The 25282-nt window shown below is 40.9% G+C and overlaps 4 protein-coding genes across 6 annotated transcripts in view; all 4 read right to left on the bottom strand.

Moving 5' to 3' along the window:
• LOC119493204 overlaps positions 1-6961 on the bottom strand; it is a 90956-nt gene extending 83995 nt beyond the window's left edge. The window contains exons 1-3 of the mRNA XM_037778353.1: positions 6911-6961; positions 3648-3701; positions 3491-3546 (exon numbers count right to left, since the gene is read on the bottom strand). Coding sequence (XP_037634281.1) covers positions 3491-3509 — 19 coding nt within the window. The 5' untranslated portion in view covers positions 3510-3546; positions 3648-3701; positions 6911-6961. The remainder of the gene's footprint in view (positions 1-3490; positions 3547-3647; positions 3702-6910) is intronic.
• Positions 1-25282, bottom strand: part of LOC119492980 (actin, non-muscle 6.2-like) — an 840607-nt gene that overhangs the window by 143656 nt on the left and 671669 nt on the right. The gene's annotated exons all lie outside the window — the stretch shown is intronic.
• LOC119492997 (L-rhamnose-binding lectin SML-like) overlaps positions 1-25282 on the bottom strand; it is a 301994-nt gene that overhangs the window by 238403 nt on the left and 38309 nt on the right. The window lies entirely within an intron of this gene.
• On the bottom strand, positions 8100-23661 carry LOC119492954 (GTPase IMAP family member 8-like). Of its 2 annotated transcripts, XM_037777870.1 has the most exons (8): positions 23525-23661; positions 21056-21109; positions 20899-20954; positions 15921-15980; positions 15114-15678; positions 13459-13462; positions 12183-12873; positions 8100-12056 (listed from the first exon to the last, which is right to left on the bottom strand). In XM_037777870.1, the coding sequence occupies exons 3-8, from the start codon at positions 20915-20917 to the stop codon at positions 10471-10473; spliced, it is 2925 nt and encodes a 974-aa protein (XP_037633798.1). In that variant the 5' UTR covers positions 20918-20954; positions 21056-21109; positions 23525-23661; the 3' UTR covers positions 8100-10470. The 2 variants fall into 2 exon arrangements, with proteins under 2 accessions (XP_037633798.1, XP_037633797.1); XM_037777869.1 differs by lacking the exons at positions 15114-15678; positions 15921-15980; positions 20899-20954; positions 21056-21109; positions 23525-23661 and having other exon boundaries at positions 12183-12885; positions 13120-13574.

Below are 25282 nucleotides of genomic sequence, written 5' to 3'. Positions count from 1 at the left end.
CTGAGGAAAACTGCGGTTGATAATCAGTCAGAGTTTTCGGCTGAAGTGCTTCAATCTGTCAAACAGAATTTCTATGTGGATGACTGTTTGAAGAGCTCAGCCATTGAAGGAGAAGCCATTCAGATGGTAAAAGATCTTACTGCTCTCTGTCAGAAGGGGGGCTTCACCTTGGAGAAGTGGATCAGCAACAGTCGTGTGGTCTTGCAAACCATCACAGAGGAACGACGGGCCAAGGACCTAAAGGAGTTAGATCTGGATCGAGACAAGCTGCCAATGGAAAGAGCTTTGGGTCTACAGTGGTGTGTGGAGACCGACGCTTTCAGGTTCAAGATGGAGTTAAAACAACAGTCTCTCACCAGACGTGGTATGTTGTCAATCACCAGCTCTGTTTATGATCCCCTGGATTTCCTGGCACCAGTCTCTCTGCCTGCCAAGATGATGCAGTAAGAGCTTTGTAGAAGAGGTTGTGGTTGGGATGATGAGCTCCCACAGGATATGTTACATCAGTGGAAAAGGTGGTTGGAAGACTTGGACCTGCTGGCTGCATTCAAGGTGGACAGATGCATCAAGCCAGTAGACTTTGGAGAGAGCAGACATGCCCAACTATACCATTTTTCCGATGCCAGCGAAGGTGGATACGGAACTGTAACATACGTCCGGATGATAAATGATGACAACGACATCCAGGTCACCTTCCTGCTCGGTAAAGCCAGAGTGACACCACTGAAGGCTGTAACCATTCCCCGTCTTGAGTTGACAGCAGCAGTTCTTGCTGTCAGAGTGGACTCAATGCTGAAGGCAGAGCTGGATTTGCAGCTGGAGGAGTCAGTATTTTGGACCGACAGCACTTCAGTGTTGAAGTACATAAGCAATGAGGACAGGCGCTTTCACACCTTTGTGGCCAACAGAATTTCGACCATCAGAGAAACATCTGAACCCTCACAGTGGAGACATGTCGGTTCAAAGGACAATCCAGCTGATGATGCATCAAGAGGCATGAAGGTCTCCGACTTTCTGAAGAACAGCAGGTGGATTGAAGGCCCTGCGTTTCTTTGGAAGCAGGAGGAGGACTGGCCTAAAACTCTGTTGGACATAGCTGTGGACTCTAATGACCAGGAGGTCAGAAAGGAGGTGACAGTAAATGTTGTCGGTGTGTGTGATGCATCTAGTCCTGCTGACCAGCTCATTGGATACTTTTCTGACTGGAGAAGGCTCAAGACATCAGTTGCCTGGTTCCTCAGGTTAAAGGTCGGGTTGTTAGCAAAGATTCGCCTACGAAAGCAGCTGGAAGCTTCTGAGGCTAACCATTCGGAGGAAACCAGTCAGAACAGTTCAAGGCCGGCTAAAGGACGAAGGGCTGCAGTGGCGTCCAGGAGCTTCATCTTGACACTGGAGGATCTGTTAGGAGCAGAGCTTGCCGTCATCCGCTATTGCCAGCAACAGAGATTTGGTGAGGAAATTTCTGCTCTGTCTTCTGGGAAGGCTATAGTGAGCCGGCAGAGTTCGATATACAGACTGGACCCTGTTCTGGAGGATGGACTCTTGAGAGTTGGAGGAAGATTGAGCAGAGGAGCAATGCCTGAGGAAGCCAAACATCCGCTTATCCTCTCTAAAGATCAGCATGTTTCGATGCTCATTCTCAAGCATGTACATCAGAATCTGGGCCATGGAGGACGAGCTCACACTCTGTCTACAGTGAGGAAAAGGTTTTGGATCACCAACGCTGATTCAGCTGTCAGAAAGGTCATTGCTGAATGCAGTTTTTGTAGACGTTACAATGGAAGAGCAGTGGAACAAAAAATGGCAGATCTACCACGAGAGAGAATCCTGCCTGATCTACCACCGTTTACCAACACAGGAGTAGATTACTTTGGACCAGTTGAAGTAAGGAGGGGAAGATCAACCTGCAAGAGGTATGGAGCTATATTCACCTGTATGGCGAGCAGGGCCATCCATTTGGAGGTAGCAGTCTCGCTGGAAACGGATGCATGCATCAATGCTTTGCGGCGTTTCATCAGCAGGAGAGGACAAGTGGAGCACATGAGGTCAGACAATGGTACCAACTTCATTGGGGCAGAAAGAGAACTGAGGGAGGCCCTTTCTGCTTTGAATCAGGACCGGATTCAAGGAGCTCTGTCACAGGTTGGAATTCGTTGGAGTTTTAATCCGCCAGCTGGTTCACACCATGGCGGTGTGTGGGAACGGATGATCCGTCTGGTGAGAAGGGTTCTCAGTTCTGTCTTACGTCAGCAGAGCTTGGATGATGATGGACTGCACACAGTGTTCTGCGAAGTGGAAGCCATCTTGAATGATCGACCGATTACCAAGCTCTCTGATGATCCAAATGACCTGGAGCCGCTCACACCTAACCATCTACTTCTCCTGAAGGGTAAACCAGCCTTACCACCTGGAGTGTTTGAGCCTCACGATCAGTATGTGAGAAGACGATGGAGACAAGTGCAGTACCTCTCAGATCTTTTCTGGAAGAGATGGATACGGGAGTACCTACCTTTGCTCCAAGAGAGGCAAAAGTGGAACCAGAAGAAAAAGAGTCTGGTTGCTGGAGATATCGTGGTGATCATGGATTCTTCAGCTCCCCGTGGCTCCTGGCCACTTGGCAGAGTTCTGGAGGTTTTTCCAGACAAACAGGGGCTTGTGCGTTCTGTCAGACTTAAGACCAAAGCCAACATAATTGAAAGGCCAGTGACAAAACTCTGTTTGTTACATGGAGTTTAAATGCATAACTTGGTGTATTGTAACATTTGGCTCCTCTTTTTTGTGTATTTTGTTTGAATTGTTATGTCTGCCTGCCATAACAATTAGGGGCCAGTGTGTAAGAGCCAAAACATGATGCTGACATACTGAGGTTGGGATGTAATTCACTTTTACGAACACTAGGCGGCACTGCGTTAATTGACTGACCCAGCCACGGGTATATAGGTAAGGAGGTGTGTTGTTGGCGTCAGGGTTTAGCCCGGAAGGGCAAAGGGTTTTTGACCGCAGGGACGCTGAAATGTTTGCTGTGTTGTTACTCGTTGCTATGGTAACTGGACTTGCTTCCTTAATACCATATTAAGAATAAATTAACTATTATTGTAAAACCAACGAGCGGACTCAGGATCAGTTTTGTACAGCATAACAGACAACTAAAGGACCATCTACAGCGAAAAGCGCGTCAGTCCAGGGCTAATCACCTCAGTAGCTAAAGTATTAGATTTTAGCTCCTACAAAACGTGTGTTTTCTGTTTAAGAGTAGGCTACAAACGTAGGAAGATAGCACGTACTAATAACCCATCTTTGAAGTGGTTACGTCTCCAGTCTGATCTGGAGCTCACAGCTGATCTGTACGTGGTTTATTTACATGACGTAACAGAAGTGCATAGTTAACGTCTTCAGTGTGGACAGAGAGCCAGTTAGGACACGGTGTAACATGTGGACAGTGAGAGAAGACAGTGTGTTATCCACACTAATAAAGTCTGACTGGACTCACCAGGTGATGCAGTCGCCATGATGTCACTCTGCTGGAAACATCAGAGAAGAATTCACCTGGAGGGAAGAATACAAATAATGTAGCTTCTCTTATTTACTGACACTCAGACAGCCATAGTTCACTAATGAAGGAGTTTGGACAAACAATGAAGACTTACTTGTGTCAGTGTTGCTGTCTGCTGAAGTCAAAGAGCTCTGCGTCACCAACAGTCCTGTATAACATGTCAACATCATCACAATCACCAGACAAGAATAAAAACATCAACACACAGTTTATAGTTTAAGATGAAAACCGTCATGGTGGACAGTTTGATTTCATTTGGTTGCTCTTGAATATATTCTATTATTAAAAACAAAAGGGTATAAAAGGAACCACAACACACACATGCACAAATATACAGTGTTGTAAAACCATTCTAAGATAAATATCATCATATAAAACATATTTAAACATTGATTCATTCCTTATCTGTGTTCTCTGTGCCCAAGAAATCACCTGCATCTTGTCTGAATGATTTTAGACCTGTAGCCTTAACATCTGTGATAATGAAGTGTTTCGAGCAACTGGTTAAGGCATACATAAATAACAACATATCTGCCAATATTGACACATCACAGTTTGCATATCGGTCTAACAGAGCTGTGGATGATGCTGTTTCACTGGCTTTATATACCGTGCTAAAACATCTGGAGGGAAAAAACACATATGTCAGAATGCTGTTTGTTGATTACAGCAGTGCTTTCAATACAATCGTACCATCTCTTCTAGTATCTAAGCTGACAGACCTCGGCCTCTGTAATTCCATCTGCAGGTGGATACGAGATTTTCTGACATGCCGACTCCAGACAGTAAGAGTAGGAAACAGATACTCATCTACCACAGTTCTGAATACCGGTGCTCCACAAGGTTGCTGTCTCAGTCCCTTACTGTATAGTCTGTACACATATGACTGTGTGGCTAAACATCATACAAACAGCATTGTGACATTAGCAGATGATACAACAGTGATAGGGCTCATTACTAATAACAATGAGATGGCATACAGGGACGTAGTGAGGAACCTGACCATGTGGTGTCACAACAACAATCTGTCCTTTAATGAGGAGAAAACTAAGGAGCTTCTAATTGACTTCAGGAGAATTAAAACTGTTCAATCACCTGTTGATAGAAATTAAACACTCCTGTCCAAATTGTCAACAGCTTCAAGTTCCTAGGCATCCATATCTCTGACTCCCTCTCCCGGTCCCTGCACATCAGTTGGGTCATAAAAAGGGACCAACAGAGACTTTATTGTCTGAGGTGTTTAAAGAAACATGGTATGTCCACAAAAACCCTCATCAACTTCTACTAGTCCACAATAGAAAGCATCTTAACTGGATACATACTGGTCTGGTTTGGCAACATTACATCATATGACCGTAAACCCCTGATGAGGACAGTGAAAACAGCATCTAATATTATTGGATCACCGTTACCACAGTTACAGGACATTTACACCACTCGCTGCAGGAAGAAAGCTCTTTGTATCCTGCAGGACACAAGTCATCCAGCATAAACTCTGTTCTCTTATCTCCCTTCAGGGAAGCTCCTACAGAGCATCAGAGCTCGGACCTCTCACCTCAGAGACAGTTTTTACCCTCAGACTGCTGAACAGTAGCACTAAATGAATGCAGAGCTGTGGATTGTTTTATGGATGTTTTATAATTGTATTCTCAGGTATTGTCTTATTTATTGAAGTATTTATCAACTGTACTATTTATAGATTTTAAGGGCTGAGAGAGAGCCATCAGGGTGAAATGCATTTCATTGCATTTCACTGTACACTGTACTTTTAAATGCATATGACAAATAAACTTGAAACTTGAAACTCTACTGACAAAACTATCAGTAGCTGCAAACCTTCAGTCATGCATACAAGTTATGTAGAACTACTTCATTCCTCAAACCTGTTTTTGCACCCTCATGTTGGTGTGATCTACAGAGACACTTTAAAACAGATTCTTTTATAAACATGGGAGATTTTAAAAACAGGATTAAGGCCTATTTGAAAATGTAGCTACGTGTCCTGCTACTGAACAGGCTCATGGAACACGCCCAAACTAACATTTAATTTATTCTACTTTATTGTCATACAGACGTCAACAACATAAAGTAAATAAATTGTATTTGGATCAAATATACCCTTACATAGTCTAGAAAACGGTAGACATGTTCATTAGATTGTAAATTGCTGTGTGTGTGTGTGTGTGTGTGTCTGTGTACAACATATAATTATTATTTTTTACCCCCAGCAGCAGCTATAACCCTATAATTTATTATATGTTCAACTGCAATACTGAAATTAACAGTACAATAATGTAGTGCAATAATCTGGTTTACTAACACTGCATTTATTTATACAGAACATTTAAACTAATATTCTTATTTTACACTATTCTATATCAATATAATACAGACGCTCATAATGAATAAATAATATAAAGGTATTGATCCAGTAGAGATGGTTCCTGGTCCTCTAAGCAGGACTCAGTCCACAGTAGAGATGGTTCCTGGTCCTCTAAGCAGGACTCAGTCCACAGTAGAGATGGTTCCTGGTCCTCTAAGCAGGACTCAGTCCACAGTAGAAATACAGACTGCAGCTGTTATTCATGTGCAGGTGTTTGTTAAACAGGTAACAGACTACAGAGAGAAACACTGCTGCTCTGATAACTCTGTTTCTTTATTAGTATTAGATCAGTTCAGACATAAACAGCTGATCCAGCTGTGATCAGCTGATCCAGCTGTGATCAGCTGATCCAGCTGTGATCAGCTGCTGCTGTCATCAGAAACGGACGTCGCTTCAGTTACACTGCGCATGCACGTGTTAAACCCAGAGACTACTGTCGGCCTGTGACTCAGCCTCCTTCCAAAGGCCTTGCTTCTGCTGAGGCTGAGCATCTAAAATGGAGTTACCTCAGATATTAACACACCGGAAACAGTCTGTATGGCGTCAAAACAGCCTCAGAAGTATTCACAAACAAATATAAAACACAATGCACATATAAATGTAGAGTGATCTGCATCTGTGCCTCTAATTTACAACTAGAATTTCATCATTCTGTAAATACATTGTCATAATTTGACTAAATCCTCCTCATTTACAGACTTAAAAACATTCACAGCCCTTATATTCATTTGTGATTTTGTTTTATAGTTTAAACTGATTGAATCGACGTCCTCTGATTCCTCTGATTCCTCTGATTCCAGTAAAAGAGTTTTCTTGCAGACTGTCGGACAGTATTTCTGATCGGATGTTACCGTGAATCTGTAAATCATTAATCACCGTGACTGATCCTCGTTTACCGACAGACTTCACTTCTCTAGAGGACTTTGACTTGATCACCTCTATCGATCTGGTTTTAGTAGTTTAACGTTACTCACCAGCTGAAGCTTCTGCTGCGACATCAGAGCAGGACAAGAAACAACACGAAGTTAAAAGTGAAAGTAAAAAACAAGAACAAGGCGTGACTCCTGTTCATCAAAGAATGTGAGGAAAACAAAGTTTATTTATTCTTTAAAACTACATATTCTTTATTCCATTCTTGAACATTTTGATTCTTCCTGACATGTTTTATTTAAATTTAATATTATCTGTAATGTGTGTTTAATTATGAGATTTTATTAATTTCCAGTGATATTGGAAAGTGTTCTAACTCACATCCAAAATCATCACCATGACAACCTCTTCTCAGATTATCTGCAGAATAAAATCCCATGAAATGTGAAGAATTATTTCATTTTATTACACATTAAACCTGATAACTTTATATCAGTGAAGTGTCTACAAATGCACGTTTGTTTCAGCTCCTCAGCCTGTTAAATAGTGATGCTTATTTATTGGTTATGATTTGTAGTGAGGCAGACAGACAGACAGACAGACAGACAGACAGACAGACAGAGAGGCAGACAGACAGACAGACAGACAGACAGACAGCATCTCATTAAAGACTGAACTCTCAAATGGAAAGCTGTAACCAGCAGTGTTCTGTGAGGCTCCAATCATCAGAGGTTGATGCTACAGCGCCACCTGCTGGACATGGAGGTTATCAGACAGAGCATGGCTCCCTGTGCACAAACAGAGCTGTAAGATCATTGCTTTCAAAGAGTTACACATATTGGTGACATGAGAGTGAAATGATCCTCTCGTCTCTCACAGGTTAATTTCTTTTGATTGAATTGGACTGAGGATGATCAATGATCAATATTCAATTCTGACAGCTGATGTCAGCCTAGTGCGGTTAAATGATCACCGCCCTCATCACTGATAGACTGCATTCACAAATATCAATTAATATATTTGGAGGTGTTTTAGTTTGAGTTGAGTTCACTCACAAGATGATTAACCAGGAAGAAAAGAGTCAGAACATGATCAGACGTGTTTCTAAATATTTCATAAATCACAATGAAATGTTTTTAAATATGAATATAAAATTGTATTTTATATAAAACTAACCTATTTTGATTGAGTGCTACAAATAATCCAAGCTTGTAAAACGTTTTACAGGATTTTTATTTTTGAACTCAGCTCTAAACATATTTTAAATCATGTTAAATAAATGTGGACATTAAACTCTTTTTCAACATTTTTATTTCTTTGATGTGAAGTTTAAATCATATTTACACAGGATGTTTTCTTCTTATTCAACAGCAGACTGAAATATCTGAATCGTGTGTGGCTTGGAAAACAAAATGTCATGTGAAATACTTTCATACATGTTCTTCCTCATATCTGATATTTAGTCTGACTATCTTTAACCAGAATATCTGAAGAACTCAAATACATTTCTATGAAATCTTGATAGAGGAAGATTCACACAGGATCAAAATATTGTCAAAGTAAAGTTGTGGAGCATAACGTCTGTGTGCAGGTTGTTTCTCTTCTGTTTCTTTTTTACAGGAATACAACGAAAAACTCACAATGACAAATGTTTAACCATGACATATTTCAAATGATACAACAGTCAACATTAAATGTGGTGAGCAAAATAAAGATTACTACAATATTTCAAACCTCCAACAGATATGACACTTGATGTTAGAGCTCCATCTGCTGGACAAAACAATACAAACATTATAACAGGAACCATCAACTGAAAGATGATCAATGTGATTATACAGGAGGTGGACAAACATATTTAAACTGTACAGAATAATGTGTTGCAGTTGAACATTGGCTAAGTAAACCTAGTATACTCTGAATACTTTGACAGTATCCTCAGTAACAGTAGTATCCTGACATCAAGGAAATACAGAAATACATAGAGGTGAGTAAAGAAGTTTCAGATTCCTGTACATTAAATGGATGTAATCAAGCTATAAAGCATCCATTCTTATTTGACATGTAACAAAAACATATATATGATATTCATGTTTGCTTAATATTTGCTGTGATATTTGTGAGTTGGGTGTTGCACAGAAAACAGGTTGAATGACATCTTAACATTTCATTCCACTTACATGACCAACATCATGTTGTTTCTCATTTTCAAAAGAAGAAAGATCGTCTCTAAAGACCAAGCAGAATTTACAGCTGTTGAAGTCTTTCTTTAAAGGGACAGTGTGTAACATCTGGCGGCATCTAGCGGTGAGGTTGCAGATTGCAACCTCTCCCGTGTGCTTGCCAAGCGCATTAGAGAATTACGGTAGCCGACGTGAAAATGCAAAAACGTGAATGGCTATATCTGGAGCTGTTCAGAATAGCGTAGGTCATTTGGAGAATAGCAGAGCCACTGTGTAGAGTGTTTGTAACATTCTTATTTTTGATTATACACTAAAGAAAACATACTTATTAATAGTATATTCCATTTCTGCCAATAGATCCCCCTAAATGGTACACACTGGTCCTTTAATAAAGCTTTTATTTAATAGGCTGTCTGTTTTATCTCTAAATAGTTACACAAACAATTTGGAAAAAGGAAGAGAAACAGCAAAATAGGCAAATTATTCCCAACAAAACAGCGCAAAAGAAAACAATACAGTTTATCATAAAGATTCTCTTTAAACCAAACTTAACAGCAGAGAAACAAAGAAGATCCTGAGCGTTACGGTTTAAGCGATTATTTTCAGTAATATAGACCAGAAGTTTTTAAAATAAAGATTGTACACAGTCAATGAGTTAATTAGCTATGAAAAGCCTGATTTATCACTAAGTAGTCACAACTTAAATGAACATTTTGTCACTGCATGTCTCTTAGGGACCTATTTTATCCGTGAAAACACAACGACAAGTGCTCAGTGGTAGGTCTTGGGTGCATGGACTGCGTGGGCGTCGCCAAGAACACCTGCTGTTTTGGTTCATATATGTGCAGCATGTACCAAGGACCGGCTCTGAGCTGATTCATCTGAATGAACCTGTGCACCTTAAAAACACTTTGATGGAAAATAGAATTTCATGGTCAGGAAAATACCAAACTGTCAGAGCGTTGCGCTGCCACAGAAATAGGGCCCTTAGACACACTTGAGTTGACCCAGAAGGACAAATCAACAGGGACGGTTTTATTACATTATTACATGATATTGGCTCATCACTGATAGATCTGTATTGGTCTGTTTACAAAAAGGAAAGTTTACTGCTGTATTTGATTATAAAAATATTATTGAACTGTAAAATATCACGCCTCGTTACATATCTTTGTTATAACTCTTCATAACCACCTTCAAGGGATGTTTCCCAAAATGTTTATTTTATGTGATTATGTCAGAAAAAAAAATGATCAACTAATATTATTGGATTTTCTTTACTCTCAAACATACATCCTCTCTCTCTCTCTCTCTCTCTCTCTCTCTCTCTCTCTGTCTCTCTCTCTCTCTCTCTCTCTACAAATTGCATGGCAGTCCATCCAATAGTTGAGCTATTTCAGTCTGGATCAAAGTGGTGGACAGACTGATGACATCACCATCTGTAAATCCAAACCGCTAGCATGGCTAAATCATTAAATGCCTCATAAGATGGAACACCAACCTGGTTCGTCAACTTCATTCAGAAGTTTCTTCATCAACTCACTTAATTGATCTTCATGTTTGTTCTGCAGGGTTTCCTTTTCCTCCTCCTTTTCTACCTTCTCCATTTCTTCTTTGTGTGTTTTCAGCAACTCATTGATTTTATCAAGATTTGTTTTGTCTTTGGTAAAACATTTCACAAGTTCATATATTTCTCTCTGTTTTTCCTTTGTCTTTTGCATCTGAGCTGTGAAATCATTTTTGTGTTTCTCTTTAAATTCATTGAACTCTTCAGCCTTCTCTCTGGCTTCATCTTCATACTCCTTCTTCAGATTCTCAGTTTTTTTCTTATGGTCCTCCTCGATGTCTTTTTTCTCTTTTTCTTCTTGTTCCCTTCTGATTCGGTCCTCTTCCTTTCTTTTCTTTTCATTTATTTCTCTTTCCTGTTCGTATTCTTCTTCGAGCTTTCTTAATCTTGTTTGCTCCTCTTGTCGTCTCTGTTCATCTTCTTGATATCGTTTGTCCCACAATTCTTTTCGTGTTTTCTCCCAGTTCTCTCGTTCTTGTCTCATCTCTTCTCTGGTCTCATTCAGCTTTCTGTCACTGGTTTCCTTTGATTCTGACTCCGATCTTATTTTTTGCTCCAAACTTTCAAGTTTTTGTTCCCACTTCTGTCGTTGCTTTTCTTCTTCTTGTTTTCTCTTCTTGTCCTCTTCTTTTCTCATTTCCTGTTCTTTCTCTCTCTTCTCACGTTCCTTCTTTATGTTTTCCTCCTTTTCTTCAAGTTGTTTTTCTCTCAGTTTTCTCTCCTTTTCAGTTTCTGCTCTCTGTTCTTCTATTCTTCTTTTCATTTCTTGCATTTCTTCCTCGTGTTTTCTTCCAAGTTCCTCCCTCTCTCTCTTCATCTCTTCTTCCTTCTCCTTCAGGATCCTCTCCACTTCCTTCTTTATAGCTGCCTCGGCCTCTTGCAGCATCTCATTGGTGTAGCAGCTGCCTCCATTCTTCTTCACCATGGTGTCAATCTTGGTTATCAGTTCACTGACTTGTGTGCAGTTTTGTTTAACATGGTTATTAAACACATGGCATCTTCCTCCACAGTCACGAATCAGCTTCTTAAAGGAATCATCACATCCATCTGCAATGTATTCATCGATTGACTGCTGGTCATTTTCCAGTGAATCTCCTCTTGTGAAAAGAATGATGGTGAACTTTTCTGAATTTCTCCCAAAGCCGTCCTTGATGAGTTTTAATGTCTCCTTCTCTTCTGGTGTGAGTCTGCCAATTTCTAACACCAGCAGGAAGACATGTGGTCCTGGAGCCAGAAGACTGATGCATTTTACCATCTCCTCTTGAACCTCTTCATGGGACAAAGTTGTGTCAAACAGACCAGGAGTGTCGACCACAACGACAGGACGACCGTTCACCTCACCCTTTTCTTTCTGACAAAGTTTGGTGACTGACGTTTGGCTTGATTTGGCTTCAAACGCCTTTCTTCCTAGAATGGTGTTTCCTGAAGAGCTCTTTCCACGGCCAGTCTTCCCTATCAGCACAATCCTGAGACACTCTGGGCTCTGCTTCTCATCATCACCTGTGAAATAAGAACACCAGGAGTTACCTTAAATGTTGACTGTTACTACAGTACACTGTAGGCCCAAGACTGTGATGTAGAACATGGTTTAGGACACAGAAAAACATTTAAATTCAAATTACTTACATGTTATCTCATTCTTCTTTTTCAGCCTCTCAAGTTCACCTTGTTGCATGTTGATGTGTTTCTCTTGTTGTAAGACCTTTTCCATTTGTGCATGAGCAAATGTTTCAGTTGTATAGCAGTATGGTTTATTTTTAGATTGACTCTTGTTTTCCACATCTTCCAACAGCTCTGGGATCTGCTGCTGCTCCTTGATGTTGAGAACAACATATCTTCCTCCACAGCTCTGACAGAGATCCTGGATCTCCTTGTTTTCCTTCAGGAAGTTAACAACAGCTGGAGCTGTAGGATCTGACTCCACAGTGAACAGAATCATGGTGAAGTCATTGACTGGAGAGCTGAATGTGTTCTGGATGGTCTTTAACTCTCCCTTGTCTTCATCAGTGAGGGAACCCACAGGTAGGACCAGGATGAAGGCATGGACGCCCTCAGGATCACAGAGGGAGATACACCTGAATGATTCCTCCATCACTGCCTCCTGAGGTTTTCCATACAAGGCAGGAAGCTCCATGAGAGAAACCCGACGTCCCCACACCTCTCCCTGATGTTTAACACACTCTGATGAGCTGGAGACTGAATGAAGCTCTGTCTGACCTAAAATGACCTTGGCTGCTGAAGACTTTCCTGCTCCTCTCCTCCCACACAGAACCAGGTTTACAGCTGGTTTCATGTGTCCAGACTTTGGTCTGATGATCTCTTCAGTGAAGGTGAGGAAGGTTCCTTTGTTTTCATGCACAATGTTTTCAATCCTCTCCATTAACACTCTGTGGTTCTCTTCAAACGAGCTGTAGGATCTTCCTCCACAGTCTTTAAGGAGATCATTAACAGCGACGCTCATTTCACCCCCCTCGTGGGTCATGATGACCATCGAGTGTTTAAAAGCATCTTGACCAAACAAACTCAGGATGGACTTCAGTGTTTGTCTGTTCTTCTCTGTGAAATCAGAAGGCTTCACTAACAGCAGCAGGACATTTGGTCCAGGATGACAAAGAGCCACACAGTTCTCCACCTCTCTTCTCATGGTCTCCTCAGACAGACTGAACATGTCTGGAGTTTTCACTACTGTTACTGGGCTTCCTCTCCACTCTCCGTAGGCGGCCACACATTGCCTGGTTGGGGAAAACCTTAGGAAATTGAAACCTTTGTCCCTGATGATGAAGTTACCAAGTCTTGTCTGTTTGTCTTCACTTTTTCCCAGCTGCACAATCCTGAATCCAGGTGCTGTAATACAACAGAGAGAAAGATAAAATAACAGCACTATGAGGCTGAAATCAAGTACTAAGCTTACATGATGAGATCTCTTCAGTCATCTCCAGGCTTGGGCAATGTTCTTGTTCAATTCACAGTGTCAACATTTAGTTAAAATTCGGTGTATTATTATTATTATTCACAACGCTTCTCCCTTTGATTTAAGTTTAATTTTTTCCCCCCGGAGCATCGTGGGCCCTTTTACGTGGTCGGGCCTAGGGGCTTGAGCCTCGGTAAGCCTGTGCATTAAGACGGCGGTGCAGGGAGAGTGTGTATTTTCGGGACAATGGGTGTTTGTTTTCTGAATAACGGACCGTCTGTCTACTGGGCTTACGGTCCAGTGGTGCATTTTTCTGACTATTGGGTCGTTGGAACAACGGCATGGCACCCTTGTAAGCTAGTTTCAGTGTGCGGCTTGACAATCCAGTCGATCAGGAGAGAATCAGACTGACTGCTGAACCCAGACGCTATTTCAGAAAGAGGAGGTGGTGGCAGGCGGGGGCCAGGAGAACGCAAAAGGGTGGAAGTGAGTCAGGAGCGGCTGATGACTTTAGATCAGAGCGATAGCTGAAACAGCAAATGTCAATATGTAACTTAAATGCTTACATTAATAAAATAAGTTTAACCGACTAGTATTTCTGGTGCCGACTAGCAAGGGTAGCAACGTTTATTTCATTAGTCGACAAATCGCGTACATCACTAATACTAACGTGAAATTATTAAAGGGACTGTTTGTAACGTCTTACACGTGTAAATCATTGCTGGTCGGTGTCTCATGGGCTCTCGTGTGTCTCATGGTCTCTCGTGTGTCTCATGGGCTCTCGTGTGTCTCATGGTCTCTCGTGTGTCTCCGCTGTTCAGACTCAGACTCCAACACAAACTACAGTGAAGCACCAAAACCTCTTGGTTGTATCTAGTGAAGCTGTTAAACAGTGTTGGCCGCGGTCGGAGGACGCGGGGGAGACCGTAGCTTTGGTCTCCAGGACCGGAGTCTCTGCTCCTCTGCTCCTCTGCTCCTCTGCCTGCCTTCACTCACACACCGCGCTCCTTCTCTCTCTCTCTCTCCACCTCTCACGTGCATGCTGCTCACTCCACACTGCAGAAGAGTTAGTTTAGCTCTGAGAATATCTAGTGAATGTTCAGTGGACGTTTGTGCAGAAATAACTGCTGCAGCTCCTCCAGACCAACAGAGGTTTCCCGTGTCTTGTGAAGTGAAGGGGGTTCGCAGAGAGAAACGTTATCGTCTCCCACCAAAACTCCGGCGTCTCCCCCGTTCCCTCCGGCCGCGGTCGGGAGGCTGAGGCAGGAAAAGCCAACACTAGGATCAGCATTGATTCATGGAGAGACCTTCATCTGGTCAGCTAACATTACTGCCAAGCAGCTGAAATATAGAGTGATATTGTGCTTTTAGCTGACGTGTGTCTCCTCACTGTGTTGAGTGATGCTCCTTCATGTCTATGTAGAGCGAGCACAAGCGCCAGCAACAGGACGCTGACTTTAGTTGACTTAACGGACACAGATGAAGCTGTTAACAAGACATTTAGGATTCTTACTAACACTCCCTTTAAAGATGAAATTGTTTTTATTTTTATTTTGTTTCTGCACTTACCAGTAGCTTTAACATCTGTGAGAGAAGTGTGTGTTTCCTTTTGTTTTGGGATTTGGTGATCACCTGGTAAAGTAGACTTTGTGTCCTCAAATGCTTCGTAGCTCACATGATCTCCGCTGTTCTCCTTTGCAGTTTGACCCAAACGTGTTAACAGCTCTGGAAGTTCGAGGTTCTTCTGCTTCAAGTATCTGTATCGACATTTTCTGATCATGTCTTTTAATGGAGGACGTTCCATGTATTTTTTCATTAAACCTGGACTCTCCTGTCTGGGTGTTGATATCAGAACCAGTAAATGATCAAACGATCGATCACTGAACTTTTCGAGGACTCTGCAGAGCTTCAGTTTGTGTTCCTCAGTGAAGTCTTCAGGTTGTAGAACCAGCAGGAACACATGAGGTCCAGGATCAGAGAGACTCGCACAGTCTTTAAGAAACTCTGTCAGTTTGTTTTCAGAGATGTCAGGAAGCAGCAGATCTGGAGTGTTGATGACAGCTATTTCTTTCTCCTTCAGCTGTCCTCTGACTCTCAGACAGCAGTCTGGTTCTTGCTCAGTGTTGAACTTATTCTCTCCCAGTATGAAGTTCCCCACTGAACTCCTCTCAGACCAGCTGTTCCCCAGCAGAACAACCCTCAGCTCAGACACTGAAATAAAAACACTGAATTAGAAAAACCTACTCAGTGTGGACTTCATTTAAAATGAATACAATAAAACTGAATTTATAACCAATGAAGAAGTCACAGCTTTTTTAAGGTGGACTTGTGAATGTGTCAGCTGTCATCATCATGAAAGTTGCACATTCACCAGTGACCCACACCTGCAAACTCTGTCAATCTAGATGTTAATATACAGAAGAATAATTCTGACTCAGTGCAGTTTAACTCACTGTTAGGTGGCAGACTATGGATGCTGCTGCTCCGCTTCAGAGGTGGCCGATCATCTGACACTATAAGAATACAGAACATTGATTCATTCACATGTAATCTTTAATTAAAAGAGACACTGTTTCTAGAAGAACAAATTGCTGTTGATTAGTGTTTCAGTTTTACTTGTCCTAGTTAAAGCAGCAGTGGGTAGAAATGGAGCAAATATGGTTAAAAAAAGTTGTTTTTATAAAACGGTCTCTATATCGTGACAGTAGTATATGAGATCGGTAATCTGAAAAATATCATGTGCCTCTGTGTCCTCCGGTGCTCCTAACGGCATCTGCAAGATTTCACAGACCGGAGGAAAACAAGCAGTAAGAGCTGATCTGAGGTCTGCTGTCCAGCTGCCGTCTATGAGAGCCGGCTGTCAATCACTCTGAACTCCGACCAAACGGTCAAACTAGGCAGCGCTGATCAAATATGAATCAATATTCTGTTACTGTAATGTCTATTTCTCTCCTCAGATGTTCTCAGAATCATCTTGTAGTGCACGGTTTAGCTGTAAAATGAGAAAGTTTGTGACGCCGCCGCCATGATGAGATCAGGTTGAGATGGCTTGAAGGAACGCCAAGGTCCGGTCACACCGAAGCACAGCCAATAGGAACGCTCTCTCTGAAATAGCCTGTGATCGGCAGAGTCTCCCATCACGGAATAGATTTTGTAAAGCCTGAAAACAGAGCCATGAGGAGGAGCAGAAGTCTAGTTTCCTCTCAGAACACTTGGATTACAATATGCTGAAAGGTTATTATGGGATTATTACCCAATGATGCCAAAAATATTCTGCCTACTGAAGCTTTAAGTTTGACTCACAGTCAGGCGGCAGTATTTCAAAGCTCTTGCTGGGCTTAAAGTGGAAGTTCAACTAAGTTAAACTGGTTTACTAAAGGGAGTTCCATTCTAATGAACTATTATATAACAAACATGACCAATATGAGCATTTAAAAGAAAAAACAAGTTTTGTTTCATCATTTGTAGCAAGAGCGCCGCCATGTTTCAGTACTCTAGTCTGTGACGTCACCAGGTTGGTTAGCTCGGCTGAGTTACACAGATACAACGGTAGAGACAGTGAAAGACGGAGACTGAGGAGACACAGGACAGAAGAAGACAAAAGAGGGGACACTATTGAATTGTTCCTGGATGTAAAAATGAGTTTTACAATGTTAAAACCAAGAACAAAACAGTCCATCTCATAAACTGACGTTGAAATGGAGATCAGTAACGTTACTGCAGCGCTGGCTAGAGGCACTGAAAGAGTCCTCCAACAGGCACTGAGTCCAGCTGACTGTCTCTCCATCTCCCGTCCTCTCCTCTCTCTGATCACCTGTCTCTGTCTCTCCATCTCCTGTCCTCTCCTCTCTCTGTCTCTCCATCTCCCGTCCTCTCCTCTCTCTGATCACCTGTCTCTGTCGTTCCATCTCCCGTCCTCTCCTCTCTCTGATCACCTGTCTCTGTCTCTCCATCTCCTGTCCTCTCCTCTCTCTGTCTCTCCATCTCCCGTCCTCTCCTCTCTCTGATCACCTGTCTCTGTCGTTCCATCTCCCGTCCTCTCCTCTCTCTGATCACCTGTCTCTGTCTCTCCATCTCCCGTCCTCTCCTCTCTCTGATCACTTGTTTCTCCTCCTCTGCTGTCTCTTTCAGACCGTTCAAAGACAGGGTCGCTAAGAAAATCAAAGCCGAAAGCACTACTTTATTCTGAAGACCACGTTATAGCGTTTGTTTTCTGAACTTGCCTCAACATTAGCATACCAAAACTCCCATCACAAAGTAAAACTGATCACAAAAGCAAACACTAGAGAGAGGTGATCAGAGAGGGGAGAGGACAGGAGATGGAGAGACAGAGACAGGTGATCAGAGAGGGGAGAGGACAGGAGATGGAGAGACAGAGACAGGTGATCAGAGAGGGGAGAGGACAGGAGATGGAGAGACAGAGACAGGTGATCAGAGAGGGGAGAGGACAGGAGATGGAGAGACAGTCAGATGGACTCAGTGCCTGTCGGAGGACTCTTTCAGTGCCTCTAGCCAGCGCTGCAGTAACGTCACTAATCTCCTTTTCAGCGTCAGTTTATGAGATGGACTGTTTTGTTCTTGATTTTAACATTATAAAACTCATCTTTACATCCAGGAACAATTCAATAGTGTCCCCTCTTTTGTTTTCTTCTGTCCTGTGTCTCCTCAGTCTCCGTCTTTCCCTGTCTCTATCGTTATATCTGTGTAACTCAGCCGAGCTAACCAACCTGGTGACGTCACAGACTAGAGTACTGAAACATGGCGGCGCTCTTGTCACCAAAGCTGCAGGAAAGAAGAAACAAAGCTCCTTTTTTCTTTTAAAAGCTGACATTTGTCATATTTGTTATATAATAGTTCATTAGAGTGGAAATCCATTTAGTAAAGCAGCTTAACTTGGTTGAACACTTCACTTCCACATAAAGGGGCTGATCTGTAACTGTAAGGGTACAGAAATATACACATGAATTAATTCATTCATTAATCATTTCTTCCTCGTGTTATCTGATGGACATGCTTGGGACACTAACAACGGCACCATTCAAATGTACAATTATTGTGTGTTTTTGCATTAAGAACTGTGATTTACCACTTCTCCTCATCTATATTTCCACCTTGATCATACTGATCTTAGGATACATTATTGGTCTGACATTTAGAGGCAGAAGCTTCAAGTTTGTGGCAAAACCATCTGGTTAAACTACTTGAGTGTTTTTTACTTTATTATTTATTTATATCATTTATATGTTCAATGCTTTTGATTTTTGACTCACTGTTAGGTCGGACGAAGTCAGGGCTGCTTCTGCGCTTCGGTTTATTTAAATCATCATCTACAAAAAAACAGAAAAAGTCCAGTCAAGCCTAGATATATATAATCCCTCCTGTTCACTACATGACAACAGTGGTGGTCTTTACTCGAGGTCTGCTTCCCAACCTGAACCTGACAGGTCTGGACAAATTATCAGGCTAAAATCAGGGCCGCCGACAGCGGGAGGAAACTGGGTCAGTTGTCCTGGATGTAGATGAGGATATTAACTTGATTATTGACACTTTGAGCACAAACATTAACGCTCACCGTTATATGTGTACTGTAGCGTTCACTAGTGAATAAACATTACGAGCTACCTGGTGTCAAGAAATGTAACAGCACTAAAGGTTAAAACAAAACACAAACACAGGACAAAGTGACCACTATGGAAACTCTGGGAAATATGAGCCGTCACTACAGTATTTCAGTACGAAGCCTCGTTTTGATCCGCTCACGTTAAACGTTTGTGTGTCTTAATCTAGATCAATAAATAAAACTGAGAGAAAGATGACCTCAGATGCATTAAAACACAAGAGAGGACCAAGAGAGTAAGAAAAGCATCCTGTGCTCCTCTCACATCTGACTTCTTCTACCTGTTTAGATTATTTTGTTCAGTATTGTTGAAAACACAACGGACTAATGTTACACCATACAGCTGGCTGAGCAGGGACGACAACTGGTGAGAGAAACATCCACATTTAGTGTTTATTAACTCAAATTGTGTTTATGAAGAAATCAGTCATAATGTCAGATTAATCTGTTTAACTCTCTGTTTACTGTATCTCGACACCTGAGATCTGTACTACGAAGCAGGATTTGGCGTTAGCGAGGTAACTTCAGGGTTTAACCCTTCAGGGTTTTCCGTCATACGAAGGTGGTTCACTGCTTACCGGGGTAGATCGCCATGGTAACTGATGCTGAACAGCTGACCTGCTCCGGAGCAGGTTATGTTCCAGATAAGAGATCAACTCGTATAAAAGCACCTACTACTGACCAATCAGAGCTCAGGGTTCGTATGGTAATATTACACAAATACCAAGAAGTTTAAGTCATAATTAGACTAAAGACAACACAGTTTAAACTGACAGATGCAGGAAGAACAGCTGGATTTATGCTGTGGGTGTTTGCTGCTTTGAATTATGTTTTTATATTTATTTTTTTACTTGCTGCAAAGTCTGTTTCACACCGCCGGAGACGAGGACACAGCTGAGAGAAGGCTGAAATAGTCATACACTATTTAATAATGGGCATAATGAGGTGTAATCCACCCATCTTTTACATTTCTTAAAGCTATTTGTATCTAGACGGCTATATCCGACTTTTGAGTATTTCATTAAATTAATAAGTCTGTTAATTTACTCATTCAAACATTGGTTGTTTTTTCTTTTGCCAGCTGTCCTTCCTGCATTTGGCAGCTTCAACTGTGTTACTTTTAGTCTGATTAAGTGTTTAACTTCTTCGTATTTGTTTAATATAGTTTGCTCTTCCTTTGTAAAATGTGTCTCTCTGGCTGTCTGTCTGTAAGTCTGTGGACTTGTCCATGTCTGTGATTGGTCAGTAGACTAGTCCATGTCTGTGATTGGTCAGATGCTGCAAACCGTTCATGTGAACGCGCTCACAGCCAGACTGAGAAACCCTGGGTTGATTTACTGAGTTGATAACCAACGTCGTAGGACCGCTCAGCAGGATCTCGGTTGTTAGGGTTAGTTAAACCAGATAACGAGAAGATACCCTGGAGATGTTGAACTCACTTCGTAGTACAGGCCTCTGTCTGTGTCACTGCCTGTGATGATGTCGCATCCCCGGAACGAGCAAAATGCACGGCGAGCTATATTGTATGTCATTTCCAGTAAATATCACAATATAAAACGTGTTTTCTGTTTAAAAAGTAGGCTATAAACGTAGGAAGATAGCACGTACTAATAACCCATCTTTGAAGTGGTTACGTCTCCAGTCTGATCTGGAGCTCACAGCTGATCTGTACGTGGTTTATTTACATGACGTAACAGAAGTGCATAGTTAACGTCTTCAGTGTGGACAGAGAGCCAGTTAGGACACGGTGTAACATGTGGACAGTGAGAGAAGACAGTGTGTTATCCACACTAATAAAGTCTGACTGGACTCACCAGGTGATGCAGTCGCCATGATGTCACTCTGCTGGAAACATCAGAGAATAATGCACCTGGAGGGAAGAATACAAATAATGTAGCTTCTCTTATTTACTGACACTCAGACAGCCATAGTTCACTAATGAAGGAGTTTGGACAAACAATGAAGACTTACTTGTGTCAGTGTTGCTGTCTGCTGAAGTCAAAGAGCTCTGCGTCACCAACAGTCCTGTATAACATGTCAACATCATCACAATCACCAGACAAGAATAAAAACATCAACACACAGTTTATAGTTTAAGATGAAAACCGTCATGGTGGAGAGTTTGATTTCATTTGGTTGCTCTTGAATATATTCTATTTTTAAGAGCAAAAGGGTATAAAAGGAACCACAACACACACATGCACAAATATACAGTGTTGTAAAACCATTCTAAGATAAATATCATCATATAAAACATATTTAAACATCGATTCATTCCTCATCTGTGTTCTCTGTGCCCAAGAAATCACCTGTATCTTGTCTGAATGATTTTAGACCTGTAGCCTTAACATCTGTGATAATGAAGTGTTTCGAGCAACTGGTTAAGGCATACATAAATAACAACATATCTATCAATATTGACCCATTACAGTTTGCATATGGGTCTAACAGAGCTGTGGATGATGATGTTTCACTGGCTTTATATACTGTGCTAAAACATCTGGAGGGAAAAAACACATATGTCAGAATGCTGTTTGTTGATTACAGCAGTGCTTTCAATACAATCGTACCATCTCTTCTAGTATCTAAGCTGACAGACCTCGGCCTCTGTAATTCCATCTGCAGGTGGATACAAGATTTTCTGACATGCCGACTCCAGACAGTAAGAGTAGGAAACAGATACTCATCTACCACAGTTCTGAATACCGGTGCTCCACAAGGTTGCTGTCTCAGTCCCTTACTGTATAGTCTGTACACATATGACTGTGTGGCTAAACATCATACAAACAAATTGTATTCTCAGGTATTGTCTTATTTATTGTAGTATTTATCAACTGTACTATTTATAGATTTTAAGGGCTGAGAGAGAGCCATCAGGGTGAAATGCATTTCATTGCATTTCACTGTACACTGTACTTTTAAATGCATATGACAAATAAACTTGAAACTCTACTGACAAAACTATCAGTAGCTGCAAACCTTCGGTCATGCATACAAGTTATGTAGTCCTACTTCATTCCTCAAACCTGTTTTTGCACCCTCATGTTGGTGTGATCTACAAAGACACTTTAAAACAGATTCTTTTATAAACATGGGAGATTTTAAAAACAGGGTTAAGGCCTGTTTGAAAATGTAGCTACGTGTCCTGCTACTGAACAGGCTCATGGAACACGCCCAAACTAACATTTAATTTATTCTACTTTATTGTCATACAGACGTCAACAACATAAAGTAAATAAATTGTATTTAGGATCAAATATACCCTTACATAGTCTAGAAAACGGTAGATCTGTTCATTAGATTGTAAATTGCTCTGTGTGTGTGTGTGTGTGTGTGTGTGTGTGTGTGTGTGTACAACATATAATTATTATTTTTTACCCCAAGCAGCAGCTATAACCCTATAATTTATTATATGTTCAACTGTGCAGTACTGAAATTAACAGTACAATAATGTAGTGCAATAATCTGGTTTACTAACACTGCATTTATTTATACAGAACATTTAAACTAATATTCTTATTTTACACTATTCTATATCAATATAATACAGACGCTCATAATGAATAAATAATATAAAGGTATTGATCCAGTAGAGATGGTTCCTGGTCCTCTAAGCAGGACTCAGTCCACAGTAGAGATGGTTCCTGGTCCTCTAAGCAGGACTCAGTCCACAGTAGAGATGGTTCCTGGTCCTCTAAGCAGGACTCAGTCCACAGTAGAGATGGTTCCTGGTCCTCTAAGCAGGACTCAGTCCACAGTAGAAATACAGACTGCAGCTGTTGTTCATGTGCAGGTGTTTGTTAAACAGGTAACAGACTACAGAGAGAAACACTGCTGCTCTGATAACTCTGTTTCTTTATTAGTATTAGATCAGTTCAGACATAAACAGCTGATCCAGCTGTGATCAGCTGATCCAGCTGTGATCAGCTGCTGTTGTCATCAGAAACGGACGTCGCTTCAGTTACACTGCGCATGCACGTGTTAAACCCAGAGACTACTGTCGGCCTGTGACTCAGCCTCCTTCCAAAGGCCTTGCTTCTGCTGAGGCTGAGCATCTAAAATGGAGTTACCTCAGATATTAACACACCGGAAACAGTCTGTATGGCGTCAAAACAGCCTCAGAAGTATTCACAAACAAATATAAAACACAATGCACATATAAATGTAGAGTGATCTGCATCTGTGCCTCTAATTTACAACTAGAATTTCATCATTCTGTAAATACATTGTCATAATTTGACTAAATCCTCCTCATTTACAGACTTAAAAACATTCACAGCCCTTATATTCATTTGTGATTTTGTTTTATAGTTTAAACTGATTGAATCGACGTCCTCTGATTCCTCTGATTCCTCTGATTCCAGTAAAAGAGTTTTCTTGCAGACTGTCGGACAGTATTTCTGATCGGATGTTACCGTGAGTCTGTAAATCATTAATCACCGTGACTGATCCTCGTTTACCGACAGACTTCACTTCTCTAGAGGACTTTGACTTGATCACCTCTATCGATCTGGTTTTAGTAGTTTAACGTTACTCACCAGCTGAAGCTTCTGCTGCGACATCAGAGCAGGACAAGAAACAACACGAAGTTAAAAGTGAAAGTAAAAAACAAGAACAAGGCGTGACTCCTGTTCATCAAAGAATGTGAGGAAAACAAAGTTTATTTATTCTTTAAAACTACATATTCTTTATTCCATTCTTGAACATTTTGATTCTTCCTGACATGTTTTATTTAAATTTAATATTATCTGTAATGTGTGTTTAATTATGAGATTTTATTAATTTCCAGTGATATTGGAAAGTGTTCTAACTCACATCCAAAATCATCACCATGACAACCTCTTCTCAGATTATCTGCAGAATAAAATCCCATGAAATGTGAAGAATTATTTCATTTTATTACACATTAAACCTGATAACTTTATATCAGTGAAGTGTCTACAAATGCACGTTTGTTTCAGCTCCTCAGCCTGTTAAATAGTGATGCTTATTTCTTGGTTATGATTTGTAGTGAGGCAGACAGACAGACAGGCAGACAGACAGACAGACAGACAGACAGACAGACAGACAGACAGACAGACAGACAGACAGCATCTCATTAAAGACTGAACTCTCAAATGGAAAGCTGTAACCAGCAGTGTTCTGTGAGGCTCCAATCATCAGAGGTTGATGCTACAGCTCCACCTGCTGGACATGGAGGTTATCAGACAGAACATGGCTCCCTGTGCACAAACAGAGCTGTAAGATCATTGCTTTCAAAGAGTTACACATATTGGAGACATGAGAGTGAAATGATCCTCTCGTCTCTCACAGGTTAATTTCTTTTGATTGAATTGGACTGAGGATGATCAATGATCAATATTCAATTCTGACAGCTGATGTCAGCCCAATGCGGTTAAATGATCACCGCCCTCATCACTGATAGACTGCATTCACAAATATCAATTAATATATTTGGAGGTGTTAAGTTTGAGTTGAGTTCACTCACAAGATGATTAACCAGGAAGAAAAGAGTCAGAACATGATCAGACGTGTTTCTAAATATTTCATAAATCACAATGAAATGTTTTTTAAATAGGAATATAAAATTGTATTTTATATAAAACTAACCTATTTTGATTGAGTGCTACAAATAATCCAAGCTTGTAAAACGTTTTACAGGATTTTTATCTTTGAACTCAGCTCTAAACATATTTTAAATCATGTTAAATAAATGTGGACATTAAAATCTTTTCAACATTTTTATTTCTTTGATGTGAACTTTAAATCATATTTACACAGGATGTTTTCTTCTTATTCAACAGCAGACTGAAATATCTGAATCGTGTGTGGCTTGGAAAACAAAATGTCATGTGAAATACTTTCATACATGTTCTTCCTCATATCTGAGATATTTAGTCTGACTATCTTTAACCAGAATATCTGAAGAACTCAAATACATTTCTATGAAATCTTGATAGAGGAAGATTCACACAGGATCAAAATATTGTCAAAGTAAAGTTGTGGAGCATAACGTCTGTGTGCAGGTTGTTTCTCTTCTGTTTCTTTTTTAACAGGAATACAACGAAAAACTCACAAATGACAAAAGTTGCATGGAGACATTAGCCTAATTAAATACAACACAATCTGCAGCTGATAGTGTGCAGTGTGTCCATATAGGACATAATTATATTACAGTTTAGTTGGTCTAACCATGAC

This window comes from Sebastes umbrosus, chromosome 8 (genome assembly GCF_015220745.1).
Source record: "Sebastes umbrosus isolate fSebUmb1 chromosome 8, fSebUmb1.pri, whole genome shotgun sequence".
NCBI classification, from domain to species: domain Eukaryota; kingdom Metazoa; phylum Chordata; class Actinopteri; order Perciformes; family Sebastidae; genus Sebastes; species Sebastes umbrosus.
Note: the sequence above shows the minus strand (reverse complement) of the source record. Positions and strands in the feature narration are given on the sequence as shown.